Below are 24,632 nucleotides of genomic sequence, written 5' to 3'. Positions count from 1 at the left end.
GTACAATCATAGAATTAATCAGCACAGAAAGAAGCCATTTGGTCCATCTTTGAAAGAGCAATTAGTCCCACTCCTCTGCTTTTTCTCCATAGCCATGTAGTTTTTTTCCTTTTCAAGTACTTATCCAAATCCCTGTTGAAAGTTATTACTGAATCTGCTTCTAACACCTTTCCAAGCAGTACAATCCACGCATAACACGCTGCATAATATTTTTTCCTCACGTCGCCTCTGGTGTTTTTGCCAATTACATTAAAATTGTATCCCTTGGCTGTTGGTGCTTCTCACTTTGGAAACAGTTTCTCCTTATTTACTCTATCAAATTTTTCACGATAGAACACCTCTACCAAATCTCCCCTTAATCTTCTCTGCTTTATAGAGAACAACCCCAGTTTCTCTAGTCTCTCCATGTAACTGAAGTCTTTCATCCCTAGTACCATGTTTGTTATTTTAACGGTGAGGAGTCGTCTTCACGCCATTCAGACCTGGACTTCTAAATTTGTTTGCCCTCTTTGGAGTTCTTGGTGCACAGGTTCTGAATGGCATTTCTGGGCCTCATGCAGCCAAGCCAGCGGTCCTTAAAGGGACTGTAGGTGACCACTCTAAAATAGACCCAAAAAAGTATTAGTATTCTGTGAAGTTGGAAGGAGCTGGAGTGCTCCTCCTGGTTCTACAAAACAAAGGTGGGCCACTGCTGACCACCACTGCCCCACCCCCAACCTCTGGACGTACCTCTGGGCATTGGTGCAGGACGAAATGCACAAGGCCTCGACGGATGATCTACATTGGAATGACTGATTTATTCTGATGAGACCCAAATACAGCCTTATTTGGTCCTCCAATTCCCAGGCCCAGGAATCGTGCCAAGTTGAACGAGTTACAGTGCTCTTAACACTACATCTTATCTGTGACGATTTGGTTGTGTATTAAATTACTCGTATCTGGAACATGTTTGAATGAATTGACTAAAATTGAAAACTGCATTTTCTTCTGTTCCAGGTATTTTTCCTCAGCAGTCGAGTGCATCCTGGTGAAACTCCATCCAGTTTTGTTTTTAATGGTTTCCTAGAGTTTATTTTACGGACTGATGATCTTCGCGCTCGGATGCTGAGACGAATGTTTGTCTTTAAACTTATACCTATGTTGAATCCAGATGGTGTGGTGAGGGGACATTATCGGTAAGCTTGCAGCTATTAAACTGGCTTAATACAATGACAATCAAGAAACTGTAGTGGTTGTGTCTTCGAATACCTGTTTCCTACAACTTTATCATCTAACCTTGTGATATAAAGCATGAAAGCCCAATTAACAAATCAAGTGTATCAAACCCTAGTTTACATCAGACATGCAAAAAATTGGCAGGGCTATTGGAAACAGCAGGGGAGCGGGATTAATTGAATAGCTCTACCAAAGAGCCAGTACAAGCACAGTTAGCCAAACGGCCTCCTTCTGTGTTGTATCATTCTATGATTCTGTTTTGTATTTCTCAGGACTGATTCTAGAGGTGTGAATCTGAATCGTTTATACCTGGATCCAGATTTTAATTTGCACCCTTCAATTTATGCAGCACGTGCAGTCATTCTGTATCATCATGTTAACAATCGTGTATCTTCAGATAACCGTGATTGGAGAACGTTCTCTTCATTGTCATCCAGTGGTCCTTTATGCACAAAGGACTTGAATCATTCCATCAATACCTCTTCTATTTCTTCTGAGACCACTCTGTCAGAGATGGAGAAAAGCAAAAATGTTAAAAACTTTGAAAATGGGGAAATGGATTGCATCATTTCCTGTAAAGACCTTGACCGATCAGATGCATTAATACAAGGCAAAGACAACAACGGGCAGCCACTTTCAGAAATACATAATGGAAAATCTGATTCATCCAGTGGTGATGGTGCACTCTGTGAGAAGGCTACTGATAGTTCTGACTCTTCAGAAACTGCTGAGCACATTCCTCCGCAAGAGAGTGGCATTGCGTACTATGTGGACTTGCATGGACATGCTTCAAAGCGGGGTTGTTTTATGTATGGAAATTCTCTTCCAGCTGAAAATAATCAGGTTGGTATTGAGTGTATTAGTGTTCAGTGAATGCATAGGATAGCATATTTTATCTGTGAGCGCATAGTGATTTTATTGCACTGGTTGGAGTCATATCTACCACAAAGGAAGATATGTGGTTGTTGGAGGCCAATAATCTCAGCCCCAGGACATTGCTGCAGAAGTTCCTCGGTTGTGTCCAAGGCCCAACCATCTCCAGCTGCTTCATCAGTGACCTTCCCTTGATCATAAGATCAGAAGTGGGGGATGTTCACTGTACAATGTTCAGCACCATTCACAACTCCTCAGACACTGAAGCAGTTCATGTCCATATGTAGCAAGACCTGGACAACATTCAGGTTTGGGCTGATAAGTGGCAAGTAACATTCATGCCACACAAGTGCCAGGAAATGACTATCTCCAACAAGAGAGAATCTAACCATCTCCCCTTGATATTCAGTGGCTTTACCATCACTGAATCCCCAACTATCAACATCCTAAGGGTTACCATTGACCACATAAATACTGTGGCTACAAAAGCAGGCCAGAGGCTGGGAATTCTGCGGCGAGTAACCCACGTCCTGACTCCCCAAAGCCTTTCCACCATTTACAAGGCACAAGTCAGGAGTGTGATGGAATACTCCCCACTTGCTTGGGTGAGTGCAGCTCCAACAACACTCAGGAAGCTCAACACCATCTAGGACAAAGCAGCCTACTTGATCACCCCATCCACCACTTTCATTCACTCCTTCCACCACCGATGCACAGTGGCAGCAGTGTGTACCATGTACAAGATGCACTGCAGCAACTCACCAAGCCGCCTTCAACAGCACCTTCCAAACCCGCAACCTCTTGCCCTAGAAGGACAAGGGCAGGACATGTGAACACCACCATCTGCAAGTTCCCCTCCAATCCACACACCATCCTGACTTGGAAATATATCACCGTTCCTTCACTTTCGCTGGATCAAAATCCTGGAACTCCCTAACCGCATTGTGGGTGGACCCACACCAGATGGACTGCAGCGGCTCAAGAAGGCAGCTCACCACCACCTTCTCGAGGGTAATTAGGGATGGGCAATAAATGTTGGCCTTGCCAGTGATGCCCACATCCTATGAAACAAATAAAAAAAAAAATAACTCTGGCATAGGTACTGGCTGAATTGTTACTAATATACTTTCCTTACATTTCACTCATGAATGTCAGTAAATAGCTTTCATGTGAGTGACATCAGCATGCAACAGGAAACGTTGCCTGATGTCACAAAAGGTTTGGATAGAATTGACAAAGTTGGTTATATCAATATATTAATAATACAGTACTTTTGACTATGCATGCATGCAACTTTAAAAGCACAACATTTACTTTTTTTCTAATCTTTTATTCATATACTATCACAAAGGTAACACTTGAAGGGTTTCTAAAGTGTGCATATTATTGTGAAAGCTAATATCCACAGGAATACACAGGTGTTACAACATGGAAACCAGCCATTCAACCTAATCAGTCCGAAAACAGCAACAATTCGATTTACTCCGCGTGATATCAAGAAACGACTGAAGGCACTGGATACTGCAAAAGCTATGGGCCCTGACAATATTCCGGCAATAGCACTGAAGACCTGTGCTCCAGAACTTGCCGCACCCCTAGCCAAGTTATTCCAGTACAGCTACAACACTGGCATCTACCCTGCAATGTGGAAAATTGCTGAGGTATGTCCTGTACACAAAAAGCAGGACAAGTCCAACCCGGCCAATTACCGCCCCATCAATGCCTACTCTCAATCATCAGTAAAGTGATGGAAGGTGTCATCAACAGTGCCATCAAGCGGCATTTGCTTAGCAATAACCTGCTCAGTGACGCTCAGTTTGGGTTCCGCCAGGGCCACTCAGCTCCTGACCTCATTACAGCCTTGGTTCAAACATGGACAAAAGAACTGAACTCGAGGGGAGGTGAGAGTGACTGCCCTTGACATCAAGGCAGCATTTGACCGAGTATGGCATCAAGGAGCCATAGCAAAACTGAGGTCAATGGGAATCAGGGGGAAAACTCTCCGCTGGCTGGAGTCATACCTAGTGCAAAGGAAGATGGTTGTGGTTGTTGGAGGTCAATCATCTGAGCTCCAGGACATCACTGCAGGAGTTCCTCACGTTCGTGTCCAAGGCCCAACCATCTTCAGCTGCTTCATCAATGACCTATCTTCAATCATAAGGTCAGAAGTGGGGATGTCTGCTGATTGCACAATGTTCAGCACCATTTGTGACTCCTCAGATACTGAAGCAGTCCGTGTAGAAATGCAGCAAGACGTGGACAATATCCAGGCTTGGGCTGATAAGTGGCAAGTAATATTCGCGCCACACAAGTGCCAGGAAATGACTATCTCCAACAAGAGAGAATCTAACCATCTCCCCTTGACATTCAACGGCATTACCATCGCTGAATCCCCCACTATCAACATCCTAGGTGCTTCCATTGACCAGAAACTGAACTGGAGTAGCTATATAAATACCGTGGCTACAAGAGCAGGTCAGAGGCTAGGAATCCTGAGGCGAATCCTGACTCCCCAAAGCCTTTCCACCATCTACAAGGCACAAGTCAGGAGTGTGATGGGATACTCTCCACTATCCTGGATGGGTACAGCTCCAACAACCCTCAAGAAGCTCGACACCATCCAGGACAAAGCAGCCCGCTTGATTGGCACCCCATCTACAAACATTCACTCCCTCCACCACCGACGCACAGTGGCAGCAGTGTGTACCATCTACAAGATGCACTGCAGCAATGCACCAAGGCTCCTTAGACAGCACCTTCCAAACCCGCGACCTCTACCAACTAGAAGGACAAGGGCAGCAAATGCATGGGAACACCACAGGGGTGCGGCAAGTTCCCCTCCAAGCCACACACCATCCTGACTTGGAACTATATCGCCGTTCCTTCACTGTCGCTCGGTCAAAATCCTGGAAGTCCCTTCCTAACAGCACTGTGGGTATACCTACCCCAAATGGACTGCAGCAGTTCAAGAAGGCAGCTCACCACCGCCTTCTCAAGGGCAATTAGGGATGGGCAATAAATGCTGGCCTAGCCAGCGATGCCCACATCTCTGAATGAATAAAAAAAACAATATGCAACGTCCGAAGGTGCTTCTCACGTGAGAGTACTTGGAAAAAATTTGACAGTGAACCACATAAGGAGATGTTAGGACAGGTGACCAAAAGCTAGTCAAAGATGTCGATTTTGAGGAGTGTCATATAGAAAGAGAGGTGGAGAGGTTTAGGGAGGGAATTCCAGAGCTCAAGGGCGAGACATTTGCGAAGGCATGGCTGCCAGTAGTGGAGCAATGGAAATTATGAATGTACAAGAGGGCAGAATTGTGGAGAGATCTCAGAGGGCTATCCCATTACCATCCCCTTTTTCTTTGCTCCATCATCCCATTTGTCATGTAATTATTTCTGCCTTCCACCCTATCACAGACCTTTCCTTTTGGTTTTTCTTCTCACCCCCTTTCTATGCCTTTGTACTTGCTTAAAAATTGTTCACATCTACCTTTTTCCACTTCTGGCAGAAGGTCATCAACATGAAACGTTAACTCTGTTTCTCTCTCCACAGATGCTGCCAGACTGCCTGTGTATTTCCAGCATTTTCTGTGTTTATTTCAGATTTCCAGTGTCAGCAACATTTTGCTTTTGTAATCTAGTAGAGGTTGGGTTCAATTCCCTGAATGGTTGGAAAATCCTGTAAGGCTTGCATCACATTCAGTTCAAGCTATTAAGGTTTGTTGTCACCGCAGTAACATCTGGTACTGTAGCAAAGTCAATAAAACACCAAGATCATTGGAACTTTCCAAGAATAACAACCAACACTATTCAGATTTATGTAAAGAGCTGAAGTATGAATAAGCCAATGTCAGAGTATTCGGAGTACTCTCGGCCAGCTTAACCAGAAACCAAATCTACAAAAATGGCCCCTCCTTGCTCGCTGAAATCTCAAACCTAAACTTCTGGCTGCATCAATGCTGTCCTTATAATGTCAGGACATGTTGCTCACTGAGGACGTGGCTCTCCAAAGCTACTTAAAAGAGGCTTTGATTTCATCTTCACAGCTGTCTAAATCGTGCAGAACTGGTATAAATCCAGTGCATCACCCTGTGTTGTATAAATACCAACTCTTGGTCAGTCCATTTATCGCGAATCTAAGTAAATGGATATTGGGTCTGAAATACTTGAACAGCTGAGGTTTTAACTGTCTCTTTAAAGATTTCAAGCCTCCAAAATAGTTCTCAATTTTTTAAAACGTTATTTGCACTGTCTCTTTCAGTTACTGTTTACCATCCTATAAGATGAGCTGAATTATAAATCTCGTTTCCATTTGACAGAACAGTAAAATCGAAAGATTTTAGCTTCTGATTGAATAGCATAACTCTCAGCAGAAATTCTGTAGAGTGCATATTTTTGACTGTCATCTGAAGTGTTGCTGTCAAAAATGCTTTTACTTCCATAAGTCCAAACATTTACCTCATATGCTTAGTGACCTTTCAGCTCCACAATCCTAAAAAGGGTAAAGGTCTTCATCTTAATAATTTTGCTGTTTTTATTGTCCATACAGCTGGAGAATATGTTGTTTCCAAAACTGATCTCCATGAACTCGGCACACTTTGATTTCATGGCTTGCAATTTCTCTGAGCGAAACATGTATGCCAAAGACAAAAGGGATGGACAGTCTAAAGAGGGAAGTGGGAGAGTGGCAATTTACAAAGCTACGGGAATTATTCACAGGTGAGAGGATAGGGTGTTTAATGTAGCTTCTGAGTTAGATTGGGTAAAAAAAAATCTTTGGCTGTACTTATGTTCAGTTCTATAAATTAAGTCTTTTTTTGCAAGCATAGCTTTCAGTACAAATTTACAGAATATCAATTTTTTATTTATACCATATGAAAGAATGCAAATACTGACAACTGGAAGTCTTAAATTATTCAGATTTTAAACACAAACATTTCAGTTTCAAAATAGTGACTTTAAAAATTGCTTGATTGCATGTCCCATTTGTTGTAAATATTTATTTTATTCATAAGTACCATTTTGTGATGATTCTGTTCAAAAGCAGTGCTTTACTAATAACATTACATTAGTTACAGTTTCTAAAACTTGTATCTGTTCTCAAACAGGTCTATGATTTGTAAATGCGTGTCAAGATAGGTTCGGTCCAGACACTTAAAACATCTTTAAACTAATTTATATTTCTTTTGCTGTTATATACTTGCAAACTTAAAAGTTTTAGGGTTAGGGTTAGGGTTAGGGTTAGGGTTAGGGTTAGGGTTAGGGTTAAAACTTAAAAGTTTTGCAAGCCCATCCGAATAAAAAAAAAAATTGCTTCCCAGTATAACATTTACATTTCTCTTGATAATCTGGAAAACGTTTTGAAATCTGCTCATTATTCAAAGTCAATTATTTTGTATTCATTTTCAGGAATAGACCCTATAGTAAAGGTTTACTGTGATTACTGGACTTTTTAAAAATTGGCTAGCCATTTGGAATTCCATTTTGTTTTGTGTTTCCTGCCCAACAGGAAATTGCACCACCTACTCTGATATGAAAAGTGGTGCTTCTGACTCGATTTCTAATAACAGTAATCACTCCATTGTGGTCAGTACAGGCTGACCCAATTAGTAATATATAAGCAGCTGCTGTCCAGAATCCTATTTTTCTGTTTAAGACTTTATGTGGCTCTGATAAACAGGTGATTCAAGGTGGTCATAAATTCTGGTTGTACTTATTGTACAAAAGAAAACAATAGTTGATATCCCTCTAATTTTTTGTCGGCATAAACCCTTATCTGGATATTAATTTCATTAGAGAATTTTTCCCTGGATTAGTTGTGATTTTGAAAAGTTTCTGTATTCTCTTCTATAGCTATACTTTGGAATGCAATTACAATACAGGCCGTTGTGTGAATTCAGTTCCTCCTGCATGCCACGACAACGGACGAGCAAGTCCACCACCGCTACCTACTTTTCCACCTAAATATACTACAGAAATCTTTGAGCAAGTATGTAAAGTGGCACTTTTATAATGTGTTACATATGTGTACAATATTTTTGAGTTTAGGCATATTGGAATTGAATTCATGCTTCAAGGCTAATTGTTACAACCAGGTGAGGACGGGGCCTAAGGCTCCCCTCTCAGCCATTTCCTGGTTTGGTCATAACATGGTTTAATTTTTCAAAACATAGTGTTTTTAGGTTCCTCAGTGAGTCCCTGCTCACTGCTCTCTAATTGTGATCGCAAAGAAATCAACCAGACAGGTTTTTATCAGATTTAAACAAGAAATGTGTAAGTTTATTAACCTTAAAACTCGTATTCTAGTAGTTTTAACTGAATTAGTGACACGACCACGCCAGCATGCATACGGGATAAACACACATGCAAATAGAGACAGGAGGAGAAAGAAGTGTTATTACCAGGTGAGAAAGGGATCTAGCGTTCCCTCTCAGCCTTCACCTGGTCTTTCTTTACCAGGGTTTAATTTTAAACACGCCATGTTTTTAGCTCCCCTTGGTGAATCCTTGTTCACCGCTTTCCAATTGTAAGGCAAAGAAGCCAGTGCAAACAGGTTTTCTTAGGTTTAAAGAAGGAAAGTTGATATTTATTAAACTTAAGCTCAAATTCAGTTAATGCCTATGGATACACGACACGCTAGCATGCAGACGCGATAGACACATGCAAATAAAGCGGAAAAGTTTGAGGCAATGTCTGAAGAGGGTGTGTTACGGTTCTTCAAGCTCACTGTAGGGTCCTTGATTGTAGGTAGATCTTGCTTTTTGTTGGGGCCCGTCATTCTTCTTAAACCTTGTTTGTTGTAGGAGACTTTTCTCTTTTGGGGTTCATGTGTCTTCAGTGGATTTGGAGTTCAGTGAGAAAGAGGTGGGAGCAGGCAGACAGGAGAGGCTGTGGCGAACCAGCCAGGAGAGAGCTTCTCAGTCCAAGAGCAAAGATCTTTCTGCCGTCTGTGAGTTCAAATTGTACAATTCAGAAAAACCCAGGTTGCCAAGCAGGTTAGTCATGTGACTGACTGGTTTGATCACATCTGTTTGTGGATTCTATTGGAGCAGGGAATAGCTCCTTTGTTCTTCCAAGCACTGTCTATAAATGTGCAAATGTCTTTCCAGCCAAGGGTCCATTGTGTGTTTTTTAACAAGTTCGTTCTTCACTCCAGTAACAGTTTTAAAATCAATGTTCACATGGCAAAATTAATGTGCCTCATTCTTGGTAGGTGGGGGCCTCCACACCCAGGGGAATGAAATGCGTTTTGAGAAAAGCGCATTTCATTGAAAGGGATCGAGAGAAAATATAAGATACAGGAAAAAAATGCATTTCTCTCATTCTTTCCCATTCATTCATAAATCTTAAAACTTATTAAAATCGTCCCTTTTTTGGCATCCAATAAACATGTGGTTCTTTGGAGAAGTTTTTCTTCTGTTTGCCCATTTCCATGACTGCCTCGGGTCTTTGAGCTGGTTCGGTTTATTGAGCCGAGTTGGAATTTTTTTTCCCAGTAGAGGCAGTAGTGGGCGGATCTATCCTGAACTCTCCTTCAGTGCTTTGCTGAGTCATGAAAAGGCTTTTGACTTCAGGGGATGCATGGTTCCCTTTTTTTCTGACTGGGGGAGGATTCTTTGCTAATCTCCCCTTTATTCCTTTATTCTCTGGGACACTCCTGCCTGCAGGTATTTGTGTAGACTCTACAGCATTCCCCTATGGCACTTTGACTAGGTGATTCATTACCCTCAAGATTTCTCTGCCCCCTGGAGGTCTTCCTTTGTCTCTGCAGGTTCCTGTAAATGCTGTTAGCAACTCTGGTGGGGTGCTTCTAATGTCTGCATTTACATAGGAGGTTGTGGGGTCTAACTTTTCACATTTTCCGGGGTTGGCTGACCGGACAGTGGGGACTTTCATTCAGGATTCCTCCCGGACTTCCTTTAACCTGCCAACTTGGTCACTTTTTCCCCTTCCCTGTCTAACCTTTTGCCAGCCTTGTGCCTGTCTGTACCTTTTTGTTCTTGTTGGGGGTCCCTTACCGTTCATCAGCCCTCTGCTGGAGGGTCCAGCATCGGTACAGGAATCAGGGGTGCAGATTTCACTGTAGGTTGAGGTTTCCCCTCAAACTGGCACATGTGGCAACTCCTGCAATACTCCGCCATATCTTTATGGAGTTTTAGCCAGTCAAACTGCTGTCATATGCGGGCTTTGGTTTTTTGTATACCAGCATGTACAGCCACTGTAGTCTCATGGGCCCTTCTTAATATTTCTCTCTGGTACCTCTGTGGCATCACTAACTGGTGAACTACTGCCCACTCCTTGCTTTCAGGTCTGTGAGGAGAACTCCCATTTACTCATCAGTACCTCATTCTTTAAATAGTAGCTATCAGGGACTCCCTCTGCTTCACTTTCAGATTGGGCAGCTTTTTTTAAAAATTCATTCATGGGATGTGGGCATCACTGGCTAGGCCAGCATTTATTGCCCATCCCTAATTGCCCTGTGCTAACTCTCACAATACTGGGTCGGCTCGCTGAGCCTCAGCTAAGGAAAATCCATTTAATTCATTCCCTGGGTCTCCTCACATCCCAAAGAACGTCTCAGACAGAATGACCTGGTCATCTGCCTGCAGTGCCAATGCAGTCTCCTATAGGGGAAGCTGGTTTGATTATGGCTGATCCACTACACATGCAGGGGAACTGCAGGGGTCTGTCTCCTGCCACAGCCCTGTCTCTCTGACCTCTTGCGGTCTTTCTTTCACTACTTGGGAGGCTACCCCTTCACCCCCGCCAGATCATTACCTAGGAGCCGGTCCACCCCGTCCACAGGAAAACTTGGGACAATCCCTACGGTCACTGGTCCCAAAACTAGTTCGCACACTCGGTGCATCTGGTGTAAAGGTATAGGCATACACTGCTGTCCAATACCATTCACCACCATTCTGGTGTCCACTGCACTCTCTTGGGGGAAAGGTCAGGCCTTTCCCCAGTAAAAGGGATCTTGTGGCCCCTGTGTCCCTGAGAATCACTACGGGCTTGCTTGCCCACTTGATGGGTATGGGGTTACCTTCTCTCCAGACACAAAACACTGATAACCTTCAGGGATCCTAATAGCCTTTCCTACATTGGCCATTGTAAGCTTCCGGGGTTGCACTCTTACTGCAGTTAAAGCCACAGCTTGTTCTGCTGTGCTTTCCATCAGGGTCCCTTCTCCTTCACTGAGCGGGTGTGCCCTGATCAACCCTACTGGTTTCCCTTTAGTTTCCAGCAGTCAGCTTTTACGTGCCCTGCTTTATTACAATGGAAGCACACAGGTCTCTGGGTCTCATTCTTGCTTACAGCACCTTCCTTTGTGGCTAGAGCAGGGCCCCCTGTGTCTCCTGCTTTTCTTTCTCTCCCAGGACTGCCTGGGCTCCTGTCGCCTTCCCACCCTTTGTCCTTTTCAGCTTTGTGGGGGTGACTAGGAAAGGATCTCCCCTGGGAAACCGACTTATAAATTAAAGCGAACTCATCGGCCAGCATGGCCACTTGCTGGGCTCTCTGGACCTGCTGCTCCTCTACATGGGTCTTTATGGAGAGTGGGACAGAGTGTTTAAATTCCTCTTAACAGAATTTCTTCTCTGAGTCTCATAGCTGCGCTGTACTTTAAGAGCCCTCAGCCACTGGTCAAAAGCCAACTGCTTACTTCTTTCAAACTCCAAATAAATTTAATTAGCTTGCTTCTTGAGGGTTCTAAACTTTTGGCGATAGGCTTCAGGCATATGCCCCGAGGATAGCATTTTTAGTCAGTTCATAATTTGATGAACTCTCCTCTGGCAACAGGGAATAAACCTCATGCGCTTTTCTGGTTAGCTTGCTAGGTCTCCGCTGGCCATTTTAGCTGCCTTGCCAGATTCTCAAAGGGCACAAAAATGCTTCTACATTTTCCTCATTGAATTTTGGGATTAGTTGAGCTAGTTTTAACAATTTTGTAACCAGCCCTGAAATCTGCTCCTCCATGTTGGGCCATGCTTTCACTGGAGTTACTCTGTCGCCCCCCCCCCAGTTTACTCAAGCCACTTCAGCTCTCTTTCTTAGCATTCTTTCTGGACTATTCTCTCTCTCTCCTCTCTTTCTGGTTCCTTCTCCTGTCATTTATTTCCTTCACGTTCCTTCTGGAAGGCTCTTCCTTTCTCCCTTTACCTTTCCTCAAAGTCAAGTTTCTTCTGTTCCAATTGTATCTTTGCTAAAAAGTACCCTGTTGGAGTCTGCTTCTAACCCTGTTTCTGCTTCTTCAGATTGAAGGGAAAACTGGTTGGCCACTAGCCTGAGGAGCTCAGACTTCCTAGCCTTGCCATGTACAGTGATCCCACACTGCTCAGCCATTTTCCTCAACTCCTCCGTAGACAGTGCTTTTAACTTATCCCAAGTTACTTTACCGTGGCTTGGAGAGCTACTAGCTTCAGTTGCAGACATGTTAGTATTCAAGCACACACAACCACAAGAAAACCTGTACTGAAATCTTGCTTTGTTTTTGATTGGGAATAATTTTGTTTCCCACTTCCAATTTCTCTCGATTGTCTGTGGGTCAATTCCGGACACCAGCACCCAAATTTCTGTTACGACCAGGTGAGAAAGGGGTCTAGGGGTCCCTCTCAGTCTTCACCTGGTCTTGCTGTAAGAGGGTTTAATTTTAAACACACCATGTTTTTAGCTCCCCCTTGGTGAATCCTTGTTCACCACTTTCCAATTATGAAGCAAAGAAAGCAGCACAAACAGGTTTTCTTAGGTTTATGGAAGAAAAGTTGAAATATATTAAACTTAAACTTGAACTCTAATTTGGTTAACGCCTACGGATACACGACGCGCCTATGCTAGCATGCATACACGATACACACATGCAAATAGAGACAGAAAAGAGCAGAAGAAATAAAGTGGAAAAGTTTGAGGCAATGTCTGAAGAGGGATTGTTATGGTTCTTCAAGCTCACTGTAGAGTCCTTGATTGTAGGTAGATCTTGCTTTTCATTTGGGCCCAGTACTTTTCTTAAATCTAGTTCGCTGTAGGAGACTTTTCTCTCTTGGGGTTCATGTGTGTTCGGTAGATTTGGAATTCAGTGAGAGAGGTGGGAGCAGGCAGACAGGAGAGGCTGTGGCAAACCAGCCAGGAGAGATCATCTCACTTTAGGAGCAAAGGTCGTTCTGTCGTCTGTGAGTTCAAACTGTACAATTCAGGAAAACCCAGGTTGCCAAGCAGGTTAGTCATGTGACTGACTGGTTTGATCACATCTGATTGTGGATTCTATTGGAGCAGGGAATAGCTCCTTTGTTCTTCCAAGCACTGTCTATTAATATGCAAATGTCTTTCCAGCCAAGGGTCCATTTTTTTTTTTTACAAGTTCTTTCTTCACTCCAGTAACAGTTTTAAAATCAATGTTCATATGGAACAATGATGTGTCTCATTCTTGGTAGGTGGGGGCTTGCATGACAGAAGGGGAAAGGTTTGAAGTAATAGCTGCAGTTCAGTTACTGGTTTTGGATTGGATGTAAAGTCTGTGATTGAAGTTAAGTCTTGCAGTTCTTGTTGGGGCCCAGTGTACACTTTCAAATTTGTTTCAGTGGTCTTCTGCCTTGAGGCTTGAGTTACTTCCATGAGTTCCTGGAACTTTGCGTGAGAGAGAGAGAGAGAGGCTCTCTTCTTAAAGTTCAGTTGCAATCTCTTCCAGAAACTCTTCTGTGAGCACAGTTCAGTTAACTCCAGGTTGGCCAGCAGATTAGTCATGTTACTAGCTCCTTGTTGAGTACAACCTCACGTGTGAGATTTGTGGATTCCTTCGAGCTCACCAGGCACACTCTGGGGGGTAGGATGCTGACTCAGTGACTCTCAATGTCTCTTGATCATCACTATGGATAAAATTCATCTGGGTAATTGAATCAGGGAGTACTGCCATTGACTTCTTTATGCAACTGTCTTTTAGAATGCAAATGTGCAGCCATGTTTTCAGCCACTGTTGTCGTCTTTTTAAACAAGTTATTTCAAGGCCACTAGGAGTTCAAAAATAATGTTCCATAGGACAAAATTAATATGTCTCATTTTGGCAGGTGTGGTTTCCGTCACACTAATCCTTAGGTGCAAGGAACATTTATCACAGTTCACTTTTATCAGTTATGTTCAATGCAGAAACTGTGACAGCACTGATTAGATGCTATTTGTCATTTTTGGTCTTGTATAAATGAACAGAAACATAATTGTTTGATGTTACAGTCAGTTGTAAAGAAACGGCGCTCATCATTCATAACACTTATAGCTTTTTTTTTATTCATTCATGGGCTGTTGGCATCGCTGGCTAGGCCAGCATTTATTGCCCATCCCTAATGGCCCTTGAGAAGGTGGTGGTGAGCTGCCTTCTTGAACCGCTGCAGTCCATGTGAGGTAAGTAACGCCCACAGTGCTGTTAGGAAGGGAGTTCCAGGATTTTGACCCAGCGACAGTGAAGGAACGGTGAGTCAGGATGGTGCGTGGCTTGGAGGGGAACTTGGAGGTGGTGTTCCCATGCTTTTGCTGCCCTTGTCCTTCTAGGTGGTAGAGGTCGCGGGTTTGGAAGGTGCTGCACTGCATCTTGTAGATGGTACACACTGCTGCCACTGTGCATCGGTGGTGAAGGGAGTGAATGTTTGTGGATGGGGTGAAAAATCAAGCGGGCTGCTTTGTCCTGGATGATGTCGAGCTTCTTGAGTGTTGTTGAAACTGCACCCATCAGGCAAGTGGAGAGCATTCCATCACACTGCTGACTTGTGCCTTGTAGATGGTGGACAGGTTTTGTGGAGTCAGGAGGTGAGTGACTCGCCACAGGATTCCTAGCTTCTGACCTGCTCTTGTAGCCATGGTATTTATATGGCTACTCCAGTTCAGTTTCTGGTCAATGGTAACCCCTAGGATGTTGACAGTGGGGGATTCAGCGATCGCAATGCCATTCAATGTCAAGGGGCGATGGTTAGATTCTCTCTTGTTGGCGATGGTCAATGCCTGACACTTGTGTGGCGCGAATGTTACTTGCCACTTATCAGCCCAAGCCTGGATATTGTCCAGGTCTTGCTGCGTTTCTACACGGATTGCTTCAGTATCTGTGGAGTCGCGAATGGTGCTGAACATTGTGCAATCATCAGCGAACATCCACACTTCTGATCTTATGATTAAAGGAAAGTCATTAATGAAGCATCTGAAGATGGTTGGGCCTAGGACACTACCCTGAGGAACTCCTGCAGTGATACCCTGGAGCTGAGATGATTGATCTCCAACAACCATAACTATCTTCCTTTGCGCTAGGTATGACTCCAACCAGCGGAGAGTTTCCCCCATGATTCCCATTGACTTTCTGAATTTTACTGGCGCCTCAATGTTGGGGGTTGTGGCGGGGGGGTGCCCGTAAAATACTCGGAGTGGCCTGCCATGACCACTGACGCTGAGATGGCCCTGCCACATTTTACCAGCGGCGACAAGGCCTTGGTGCGGCACCCCCACCGCCAAGCAGCGGGGCCTTCATTTAAATATTGAAATTAATTAAGATAAGATGCTGATCAACTTACCTGGTCCTGACGACCATCCCACGTCGATTTTACGGCCACCAGCCACCGCTCGCGCGTCTTTGGAACTAGGCGAGATACGGGTGGGGAGTGGGAAGGACTGAAATTATCAGGGTGGTGGGGGGAAGTGTGGAAAACCTCCTTTATTGGTTGTGGGGATGGTGGAAAGGGGTTAAAGGGCAAATGTTAGGTTGTGGGGGAAGTGTGGGTTGCTAATAAAGTTCCTTTTGATGATAATGCCCTGCAACAAATATTAGGGGGGAGGCTTTGGAAAAGGACCTCCAGTATTTATTTAATTTCCTTTTACACATGCTTCACAATATATCTTTAAATAGTAACATTTCTCCCAGGGGCTTGCAGCCCTTTAAAAATGGTGCTGGCACCTGCACGGTGGCACCAGACGCTGTTGCAGGGGTTGCAGCGGCCGCCCTTTCTATGTCATCGGGGGCTGCCGCTCTGCCCCTTCCATTTAAATGAGCAGTTCAAAGCGCGCCGCCGCGATGTGCGGAACGCTAATAAAATTCAGTCCTCTGAGCTTTTGAGTGGCATCTTAGGGTATTTAGAGATCATTTCCGGCATGGTGCCCTCTGCAGGGGATCTGTGGTGTTTATGAGCAGGGCAAGCAATAGTGTGGCTCTGCAACCAGTTAGATTGAAGAATCCTCACTGAGGCACGCAGAGCCTAAATCAGCAAGTGTAAGTGAGACTATTTAATTCATGGGCGGCACAGTGGCGCAGCGGTTAGCACCGCAGCCTCACAGCTCCAGGGATCCGGGTTCGATTCTGGGTACTGCCTGTGCGGAGTTTGCAAGGTCTCCCTGTGTCTGCGTGGGTTTTCGCCGGGTGCTCCGGTTTCCTCCCACATCCAAAGACTTGCAGGTGATAGGTAAATTGGCCGTTGTAAATTGCCCCAAGTGTAGGGAGGTGATAGGGAATATGGGATTACTGTAGGGTTAGTGTAAATGGGTGGTTGTTGGTCGGCACAGACTCGGTGGGCCGAAGGGCCTGTTTCAGTGCTGTATCTCTAAATAAAATAAATAAAAATAAAATAAATAAATAAATTGTTAAATCATGTCGAGAAAGTGAAATGCATAGAGAAAGAAAGGTGGCATTGAAAGAGATAAAAAAGACAAAAAATTAATTTTTAATTAAAAAAAAATCTCCAACAATAATCAAATTCTGAAAGAATGAGACTTCATGTCTGTAAAATTAATTTCTACGGCCAGAGAGGCCGTAGTATGGGAAGTATGATGATTATGCAGTTAAAATTTCACTTATACCTGAATGCACCAGCCCTAAATTTTCCTGGTGTATTTAGTGCGTAAGTATTGTAACTTTAATTCCTTACGTGGTTTTCAATGCCGAGTCTATCAGCAAGGTGCAGGTAGAGTGCTGCTTGTGGAGGAGAAAGACAAATTGGACAGCAATTTCCTGATTCCTGCATTTAACTACACGTGCAGATTCCAAAAATTGCTGTCCGATTTGCTTATTGATAACGGTGAGTGCTGATTGCCTCAGTGTTATTAACGCAAAATCTGGGCCATAAAGTTTCCCTTTATGACGTTGGCCAGGACGCAGTGTAATTCTTTTCTCCTTATAAAGTCTGTGGCAGGTTTTCTGCGCTCAAAAAGCTGGTGTATGAAGCCAAGAATGGTGACAATTTATGAAAGCAGTATAACCAGCCTTGATTCTTTACTAGTTGCACTCCTGACACTATTAATAGCTTCCCTGGTCATTCCAACTGGTAAAATTAAAGGTATGAAGGTCTCTGAGTTCGTGTCAGAACCAGTTGACTTTTCTTTCTGAATTTTTTGTGTGCTTCTGTGGAGCCAACCTCTATTTTTCTTTCGGTAACCATTTATTTTGGTTATATCCTGTCTTTGTTGAATTGGAAGTCATTTCTTAACAGGGCTGTATGTGTTTGCTGATCTGTATTATCAAATATATTTCTTCAGTCTCAATTACTTTCTGACATTGAATGCCAGACTGGAAATTGTGTGTCAGCACATTTCCCTTCATCAGTCACGTACTTCTCCACCATTACCAGCATAACTTTATTGTTGTAAAGTACCCCCCCCCCCTCCCCCCACCACCCGAGTATTTTCAAAACTGTGAATTTTAATGAGCTGCAGCATTTATAATAATCTACTCTGGTTTCAATGTACGTTGCCATTTAGAATAGGAATCAGTTCTGATGAGTTTTATTATTCCCATAATTCTTTATAAAGTCTTGTAGTGAAGATCTTGCCATTTGTTTGGCTCTAAATATATTTTCATGGAGGAGGATCAATGCTAGAAGATTGCACCACTTGGCTGTACCTGGGGTGACGTCAGACATAGTTATAATAGTTTTTTAATGCAGAATCATGCCAGTACATTGGCATTGTTATCTAGGGATAAGAGGGTAGATTGTCTCTTACATGTGGCATATTTTCATTTGTCCTCTCTTCTAGATTAGCTGTTTTCAGCATTTTCTCCTAAAGTTACCATTTGTAACTGTCTGTGTACATAGATTATTTTTGAAACTTGACTTCCTTATGAATGGTATACATGGAGCCCTTGCTTTTTGGCTTTCATCACTCCTCCTTCTGTTGTTTGTTACTAATGCTTGAGATAAGCAGCACATGCAATGTTTTAAAATGAATGCAAGTAGTCTGTGGCATGGAAACATTGATATGTTTTTATATTTCTTGTTAGCTTACTCTCGTATTCTATTTTCTCCCTCGTTATCAATTCCTTGGTCATCCTTTGCTGATTTTTAAAACACTCCGAGTTAGATTTAATACATTTTTGGCAGCATTGTAAGTCTGTCTTAATCTAATACCATCCTTAAATTCTCTAGTTAGCCATAACTGTATCATTTTCCAGTGGAGTTTTTATTCATCAGGGGATCGTATATTCATCATGATTATTTAAAAAATGTTTGCCATTGCTTATCTACCGTCATATCTTTTACTCTAATTTCCCAGTCTACCTCAGGCAACTTGGCCCCATACCTCTGTAATTGCCGTTGTTTAAATTTAATACCCTAGGTTTGGATTCAATCACATTGTTCCAAATTTAATATGAAATTCATGATATTATGATCACTCTTCCTCGATGATACTTTACTATTACTAATTAACCTTGCCTCATTGCACTATTTTAGGTCTAAAATAGCCTGTTTCCTATTTGACTTTGCAACATATTGTTCTAGAAAACTGTCTTGAATGCATTCCATGAATTCGTCCTCGAAGCTAATTTTCCCAGTTCAGAGGGAAATAAATTTGCAGGGCCAAAGGGATCGAGTGGGACATGTGGGGGTGGGACTATCTAGATGGCTTTGTGGAGAGCTGTCACGGACTCGATGGGCCGAATGGCCTCTTTCTGTACTGTAAATGACTCTGACTTTATTAGAAGATTGAAGTCCCCAGGATTATTGTGTTACCTTTGTTACATGTTGCTCTAATTTTCCGATTTATTTTCTGTCCAACACTGATTGCTGTTGGGCTTATGAGCTACTTCCACCAGTGTTTTCTGCCCTTTATTTCTTATCTCCATTTATACTGATTCTACATCCTGATTTTCCAGGTTAAGATCCTTTCTCCCAACTGCCTTTACTTGATCCTTCATTATCAGGACTATCCTACCTCCTTTTCCATTTTGCCTATTTTTTCTAAGCGTCAGGTTCTTGGTATATTTAGTTCTCAACTTTGGTTACCCTGCAGTCGCATCTCAGTAACAGCCAGCAGATTAAACCCTTACCTCTCTGCCATTATTTCATCTGTTTAGTTACAATGCTTTGTGTATTCAGATTTTCCACCTTTAATTTTAACTTTTTTTTTCTTTGATGCAGCCTTAGTCGCTAATGTCCTATAATTGTTAAACTCTACATCTCTTCCTGACATGATCATCTTGATTTTTCCCAGATCGCTACTCTGCACTACAGCCTTGACTTTTTTCTACAGATTTATAATTATACCCTTTCCTGAACCTTCCCTCCCCTTATTAGTTTAAAGCCCAATCTACTGCTCTAGTTATTTGATTTGCCAGGACATTGGACCCAGCCTGGTTTTGGTAGAGTCCATCCAAATGGAACATCTTCCTCTTTCCCCAGTACTGGTGCCAGTGCCCCATTAATTGAAACCCCTGCCCCCAATACCACTCTTTCAGCCACACATCTAAACCTTTCATTGCTCATTACTCATAAATTCCACTGATCCTGTTGATGCTGTTTCTTTGTGGATCAGTGTGCATTTGGCACCTCATGCAACAACATTCAAAGCACTTAATTCTAGCTACTTTGCTGTGCGCAAATTGGCTGCCACGTTTTCTATATTAAAACAGTGACTACACTTCAGAAGTACTTCATTAGCTGTAAAGCATTTTGAGATGCTGGTAATCATGAAAGGCACTATATAAATGGAAGTCTTTCTTACTAAGTTAACAAGTTTCTAAGGAGATGCAGAATGTTTCAAATCTGTATTGGGACAATTTTTAGATTAGTTTGGTTGGGTTTCCTGATGCACTTCATTTTGCTACGCAATCTGGAATACAGTTATAAAAGGAACACTTTTTGAACAAATCTCTTTCGTTCACAACTCTAAATCATATGTGAGTAATTGACTATATCCGATGATGTGCATGTTTCATTTATTGACAGCAAATTGAGAATCAAGTAATTTGCTTTTGGAATAAGTGTTCAGTCAGGCTGACATTTTTTTAATCATTTACAAAACTAGATGACGACAACAGGGACAGGAGCAGGGTAGCTTGAGTCCTTCTATTTACTTTGCTGATGAAAATTCCTTACAAATCTTAACCAATGTTATTGGGACTCCAAGATGAACTGGAAATGAAAGAAGCGAGGGGTTGTATTTCTATTTTGAAAACCAGACTTGGGTATTCAGTTTTCATTTATATATTTACAGAAATCCTGAAATGAAATGAGTGGCAATGCTAGAGATACTTGAACACTGCACACCATTTTTTTTATTTATAGGGGAATAAATAAAAACATTGCAGTACTCAGCTTTCTGGTATAATTGAAGTTACATTTGAATATATAAAAATTTGTACAGCTGGAATTTAGCCTGGTTTGTACAAGACTCATGGCCACTTGTGGTACATGCAGTTTCTGGTTTTAGATCAGTTTAACCAATCAGGAAACTTTAATCTTGAACTGTAGAAAATTGGAGAATGAATTTGAAAGTTGAATTTAGGGATTGAAGAATTGATAACCAAATATTGACTTCCGAACTAGCTGTTTTATAATGCCACACATTGTAAGTGAATAATTTCATAAATTTTGAGAGAATGAGGCTGCCATCGTTACATTGGATCTTCTGAAAGGCTGCAGAAATATGGAATAGAGACATGGCTTAGATCTTGTCGTCCTCCATTTGGTCAAAGCATTACACACCTGAGTAGGTCTGCAAATATTTGGTGAAAAAAGTAACCTTTTTGAGAGGGAGTATGAGGGAGAGCCATAGCTATTATATAAAAAGAATTGTTTGATCTGTTAAATAGCTATTTGTTTCCCTCATTTCCTCAGGTGGGGAGAGCTGTAGCCATTGCAACCTTGGATATGGCTGATTGCAACCCTTGGCCAAGAGTTGTTTTGTCAGAATACAGCTGTCTGACTAAACTTCGTGCATGGATGTTGAAGCATCTTCGAAATACAAGAAACACAACAACGTCAAAAAAAAATGTTACAAGGATTTCTAAAGGTTCCAAGTAAGTTACGAAACATTCTGTTGTGACAATTTATTGATCGTAATTTTACAAAGTCGTAAAATTTTACTCAGTCGTAACTTTACTCAGACTGAGCTTCCACAGCCCTCGGGTAGAGAATTCCAAAGATTCAGCACCCTCTGAGTAAAGAACTTCTTCCTCATCTCAGTTCTAAATGTCCTACCTCTTATTCTGAGACTGTGTCCCCTGGCTCGAGTCTCCCACCGCCACCCCCCAACCGCAGCCAGGGGGAACATCCTTCCTGTATCTACCCTGTCGAGCGCAATGAGTGCAATGTATTTCTGAGGTTCGACAAAGGAATGCATTGCAATATTATAGTTATATAGTAAGATTCATAATCTACTAAATTGTATCCGTAAACTATCAGACTTGGTAATCACCAAGCTTGGGAGGCACGAAAAGATGTTCTACCTTGGCTATAGCTGTCATACTGTCGTCTTCCTGGGTGCACTCTGACCTAAGCTGTATCTGATCCTATATTTCAAGGTGAGAAGGGTACAGCTCATGTAACTTTGGTTACATGTGTCAGTTAGATCATTAGACTGACAGGCAGTTACAAATAAAACATTGGGAGAGTGAAATTAATGAAAGGACAAAGCATTGTAACAACCCATTGCTATTCTCTTATCAAACAAAATATTCCGTTTGATAGTTGTAATTTCTCAAAATTATCTTTGTATACCTATGTTCCCACAACTTTATATGTTTCATTCCTAATTGGAGCTATAAATTCCTTAACATGCTAGCTGCACTATATGGCCTTGTGAAGCAGAAAAGTGCTTATTTCATCCATATAGCTCTTGCTGTTTCATTAAACATAAAAACATAGAAAATAGGAGCAGGAGTACGCCATTAGGCCCTTTGAGCCTGCACCGCCATTCAATATGATCATGGCTGATGTCCAAACTCAGTACCCTGTTCCCGCTTTCTCCCCGTATCCCTTGATTCCATTAGCCCTAGGAACTATAATGCTTTCTTTAATATAGTTATTGATTTGGCCTCAATTGCTTTCTGTGGTAGAGAATTCCACAGGTTCACCACTCTGGGTGAAGAAATCCCTCTACATCTCAGTCCTAAATGGCTTACCCCTTATCCTTAGACTGTGACCCCTGGTCCTGGACATCCCCACCATTGGGAACATCTGTCCAGTCCTGTTAGAATTTTGTAGGTTTTAATGAGATCCCCTCTCATTCTTCTAAACTCTAGCAAATACAAGCCTAATCGACCCAATTTCTCTTCATACGTCAGGCCTGCCATCCCAGGAATCAGTCTGGTGAACCTTCGCTGCACTCCCTCCATTGCAAGAACATCCTTCCTTAGATAAGGAGACCAAAACTGCACACAATACTCCAGATGTGGTCTCACCAAGGCCTTGTATAATTTCAGCAAGACATCCTTGCTCATGTACTCTAATCCTTTCGCTATGAAGGGCAACATACCATTTATTTGCCTTCTTAACTGCACGCTTAAAGCTAACGGGCCTCTGACCATCGTTAAAATATTAGTTTGCTTTTACCTTGTGGAACTTAGAAAGATAAATAGGCTTTAAAATTCCACTTGGCTTCAATCCACAAAGTCTTAAGCTTTGCGAGTTCAAAGCATGTTATGTTTATGTTGAAAGGAATCATAAGTAACTTGCTGACTATCAGGCTGTGGTGATTACAAGCTAATAGTCTATATGACACAATTGTTTGTTACATAGCTTAAAAATATTATACGTACATGTAGAATAAAGCAAAACTCTAAGTCTAGGTTATTGTCATAACTGTTTCATATTAAAACAGATCTGCTAACATATGACATATAATTGAAAGGGATTTACCTATCTTACATTTAACTGGCATTCATCACATTCCAGATAGAAAATAATCTGAGAAAGCCAGTCATGGACTTGGGGGTTTGAATTTTACAGCAATTTAGAGCCCTCTAACTTACCCTAGGAATTTTGACATGGTTCCAATTCTCAAATTTCAGGGTACTTGAGAGTGGCCTTAAAGGGACATGTTAGGTGAGCAGCTAAAATCAAAGCAGCTGTAGACTCTGGAATCCTTGTGAGAAACACTGCAGATGATTTAAAAATAGAAAATGCTCGAAATACTCAGCAGGTCAGACAGCATCTGTGGTGTTGAACTTCTAATCTCTTTACACCTCTATCCTCCAGCAGGACAGTCTGAGGGCTCTCCGCTTCTTCCTTGAACGGAGGTCCAACAAGCCTGTATCCACCACCCTCCTCTTCCCCCGGCTGAACTCGTTCTCATGTTGAACAACGTTTCCCTTAACTCCAATCGCTTCCTCCAAATAAAAGGTGTTGCTAAGGTACCAGCATGGGTCCTGGCAATGCCTGCCTTTTTGTGGATATGTGGAACATTCTTTGGTTCAGTCCTACTTAGCGCCCCCCCTTGTATTCCAGTACGTTGATAACAGTATTGGTGCCATTCCCTGTTCTCACCCTGAACTGCAAAGTTTCATCAACTTGCATCCAATTTCCACCCCATCTCAACTTCACGTGGTTCATCTCCATTTCTTCCCTTCCCTTCCTCCACTTCTGTCTCCATTTCTGGGGATAGGCTATCAACCAATATTCATTATAAGCCCATTGATTCCTGACTGCACTTCCTCACACCTTGCTTCCTGTAAGGACTCCATTCTCCCAGTTTCTCCATCTCCAACGCACCTGTCTGATAATGGAACCTTCCATACCAGCGCTTCTGACATATCCTCCTTTTTCCTCAACCAAGGATACCACCCCCTCCCCCCCCGCCACGATTGACAGGGCCCTTGACCATGTCCGTCCCATTTCCTGCACTTCTGCTGTCGCCCCTTCCCTTCCCTCCCCTCCCCTCCCACAAATACGATAGGGTTCCCTTTGTCCTCACCTTCCATCCCACCAGCCTTCGTATTCAAAGGATTATCCTCTGTCAGCGTGACAGCACCGCCAAATAGATCTTCCTCTCTCCTTTCAACATTCTGAACAGACCAATCCCTCTGCAACACCCTGCTTCACACCTCAATCACGCCCAATGGCCGCCCTCTTCCCATGACACCTTTCCACGCAAGCGCAGGAAATACAGCACCTCCCATCCAAGGCCCCGTACACTTCTTCCATGTGAAACAGCGATTTATGTTTATATCTTTCAATGTCGTATACTGTATTTGCTGCTCACAATGTGATCTGCTCTACGTTGGGAAGACCAAACGCAGATTGGGTGACTTCTTTGCGGAACACTTCCATTCAGTCCACAAGCGTGACCCGGAGCTTCTGGTCGTCTGTC

General features: G+C 42.7%; 1 protein-coding gene across 4 annotated transcripts in view; it reads left to right on the top strand.

The window, feature by feature from the left end:
• agbl5 (AGBL carboxypeptidase 5) overlaps window positions 1-24,632 on the top strand; it is a 165,749-nt gene that overhangs the window by 54,810 nt on the left and 86,307 nt on the right. For all 4 annotated transcript variants that reach the window (XM_068023763.1, XM_068023757.1, XM_068023751.1 and 1 more), the window contains 5 exons: window positions 997-1,175; window positions 1,488-2,058; window positions 6,640-6,809; window positions 7,944-8,079; window positions 21,161-21,342. In XM_068023763.1, coding sequence (XP_067879864.1) covers window positions 997-1,175; window positions 1,488-2,058; window positions 6,640-6,809; window positions 7,944-8,079; window positions 21,161-21,342 — 1,238 coding nt within the window. The remainder of the gene's footprint in view (window positions 1-996; window positions 1,176-1,487; window positions 2,059-6,639; window positions 6,810-7,943; window positions 8,080-21,160; window positions 21,343-24,632) is intronic.

Source organism: Heterodontus francisci, chromosome 3 (assembly GCF_036365525.1).
Source record: "Heterodontus francisci isolate sHetFra1 chromosome 3, sHetFra1.hap1, whole genome shotgun sequence".
Classification (NCBI taxonomy): domain Eukaryota; kingdom Metazoa; phylum Chordata; class Chondrichthyes; order Heterodontiformes; family Heterodontidae; genus Heterodontus; species Heterodontus francisci.
This window is presented reverse-complemented; position numbering and strand designations above follow the sequence as displayed.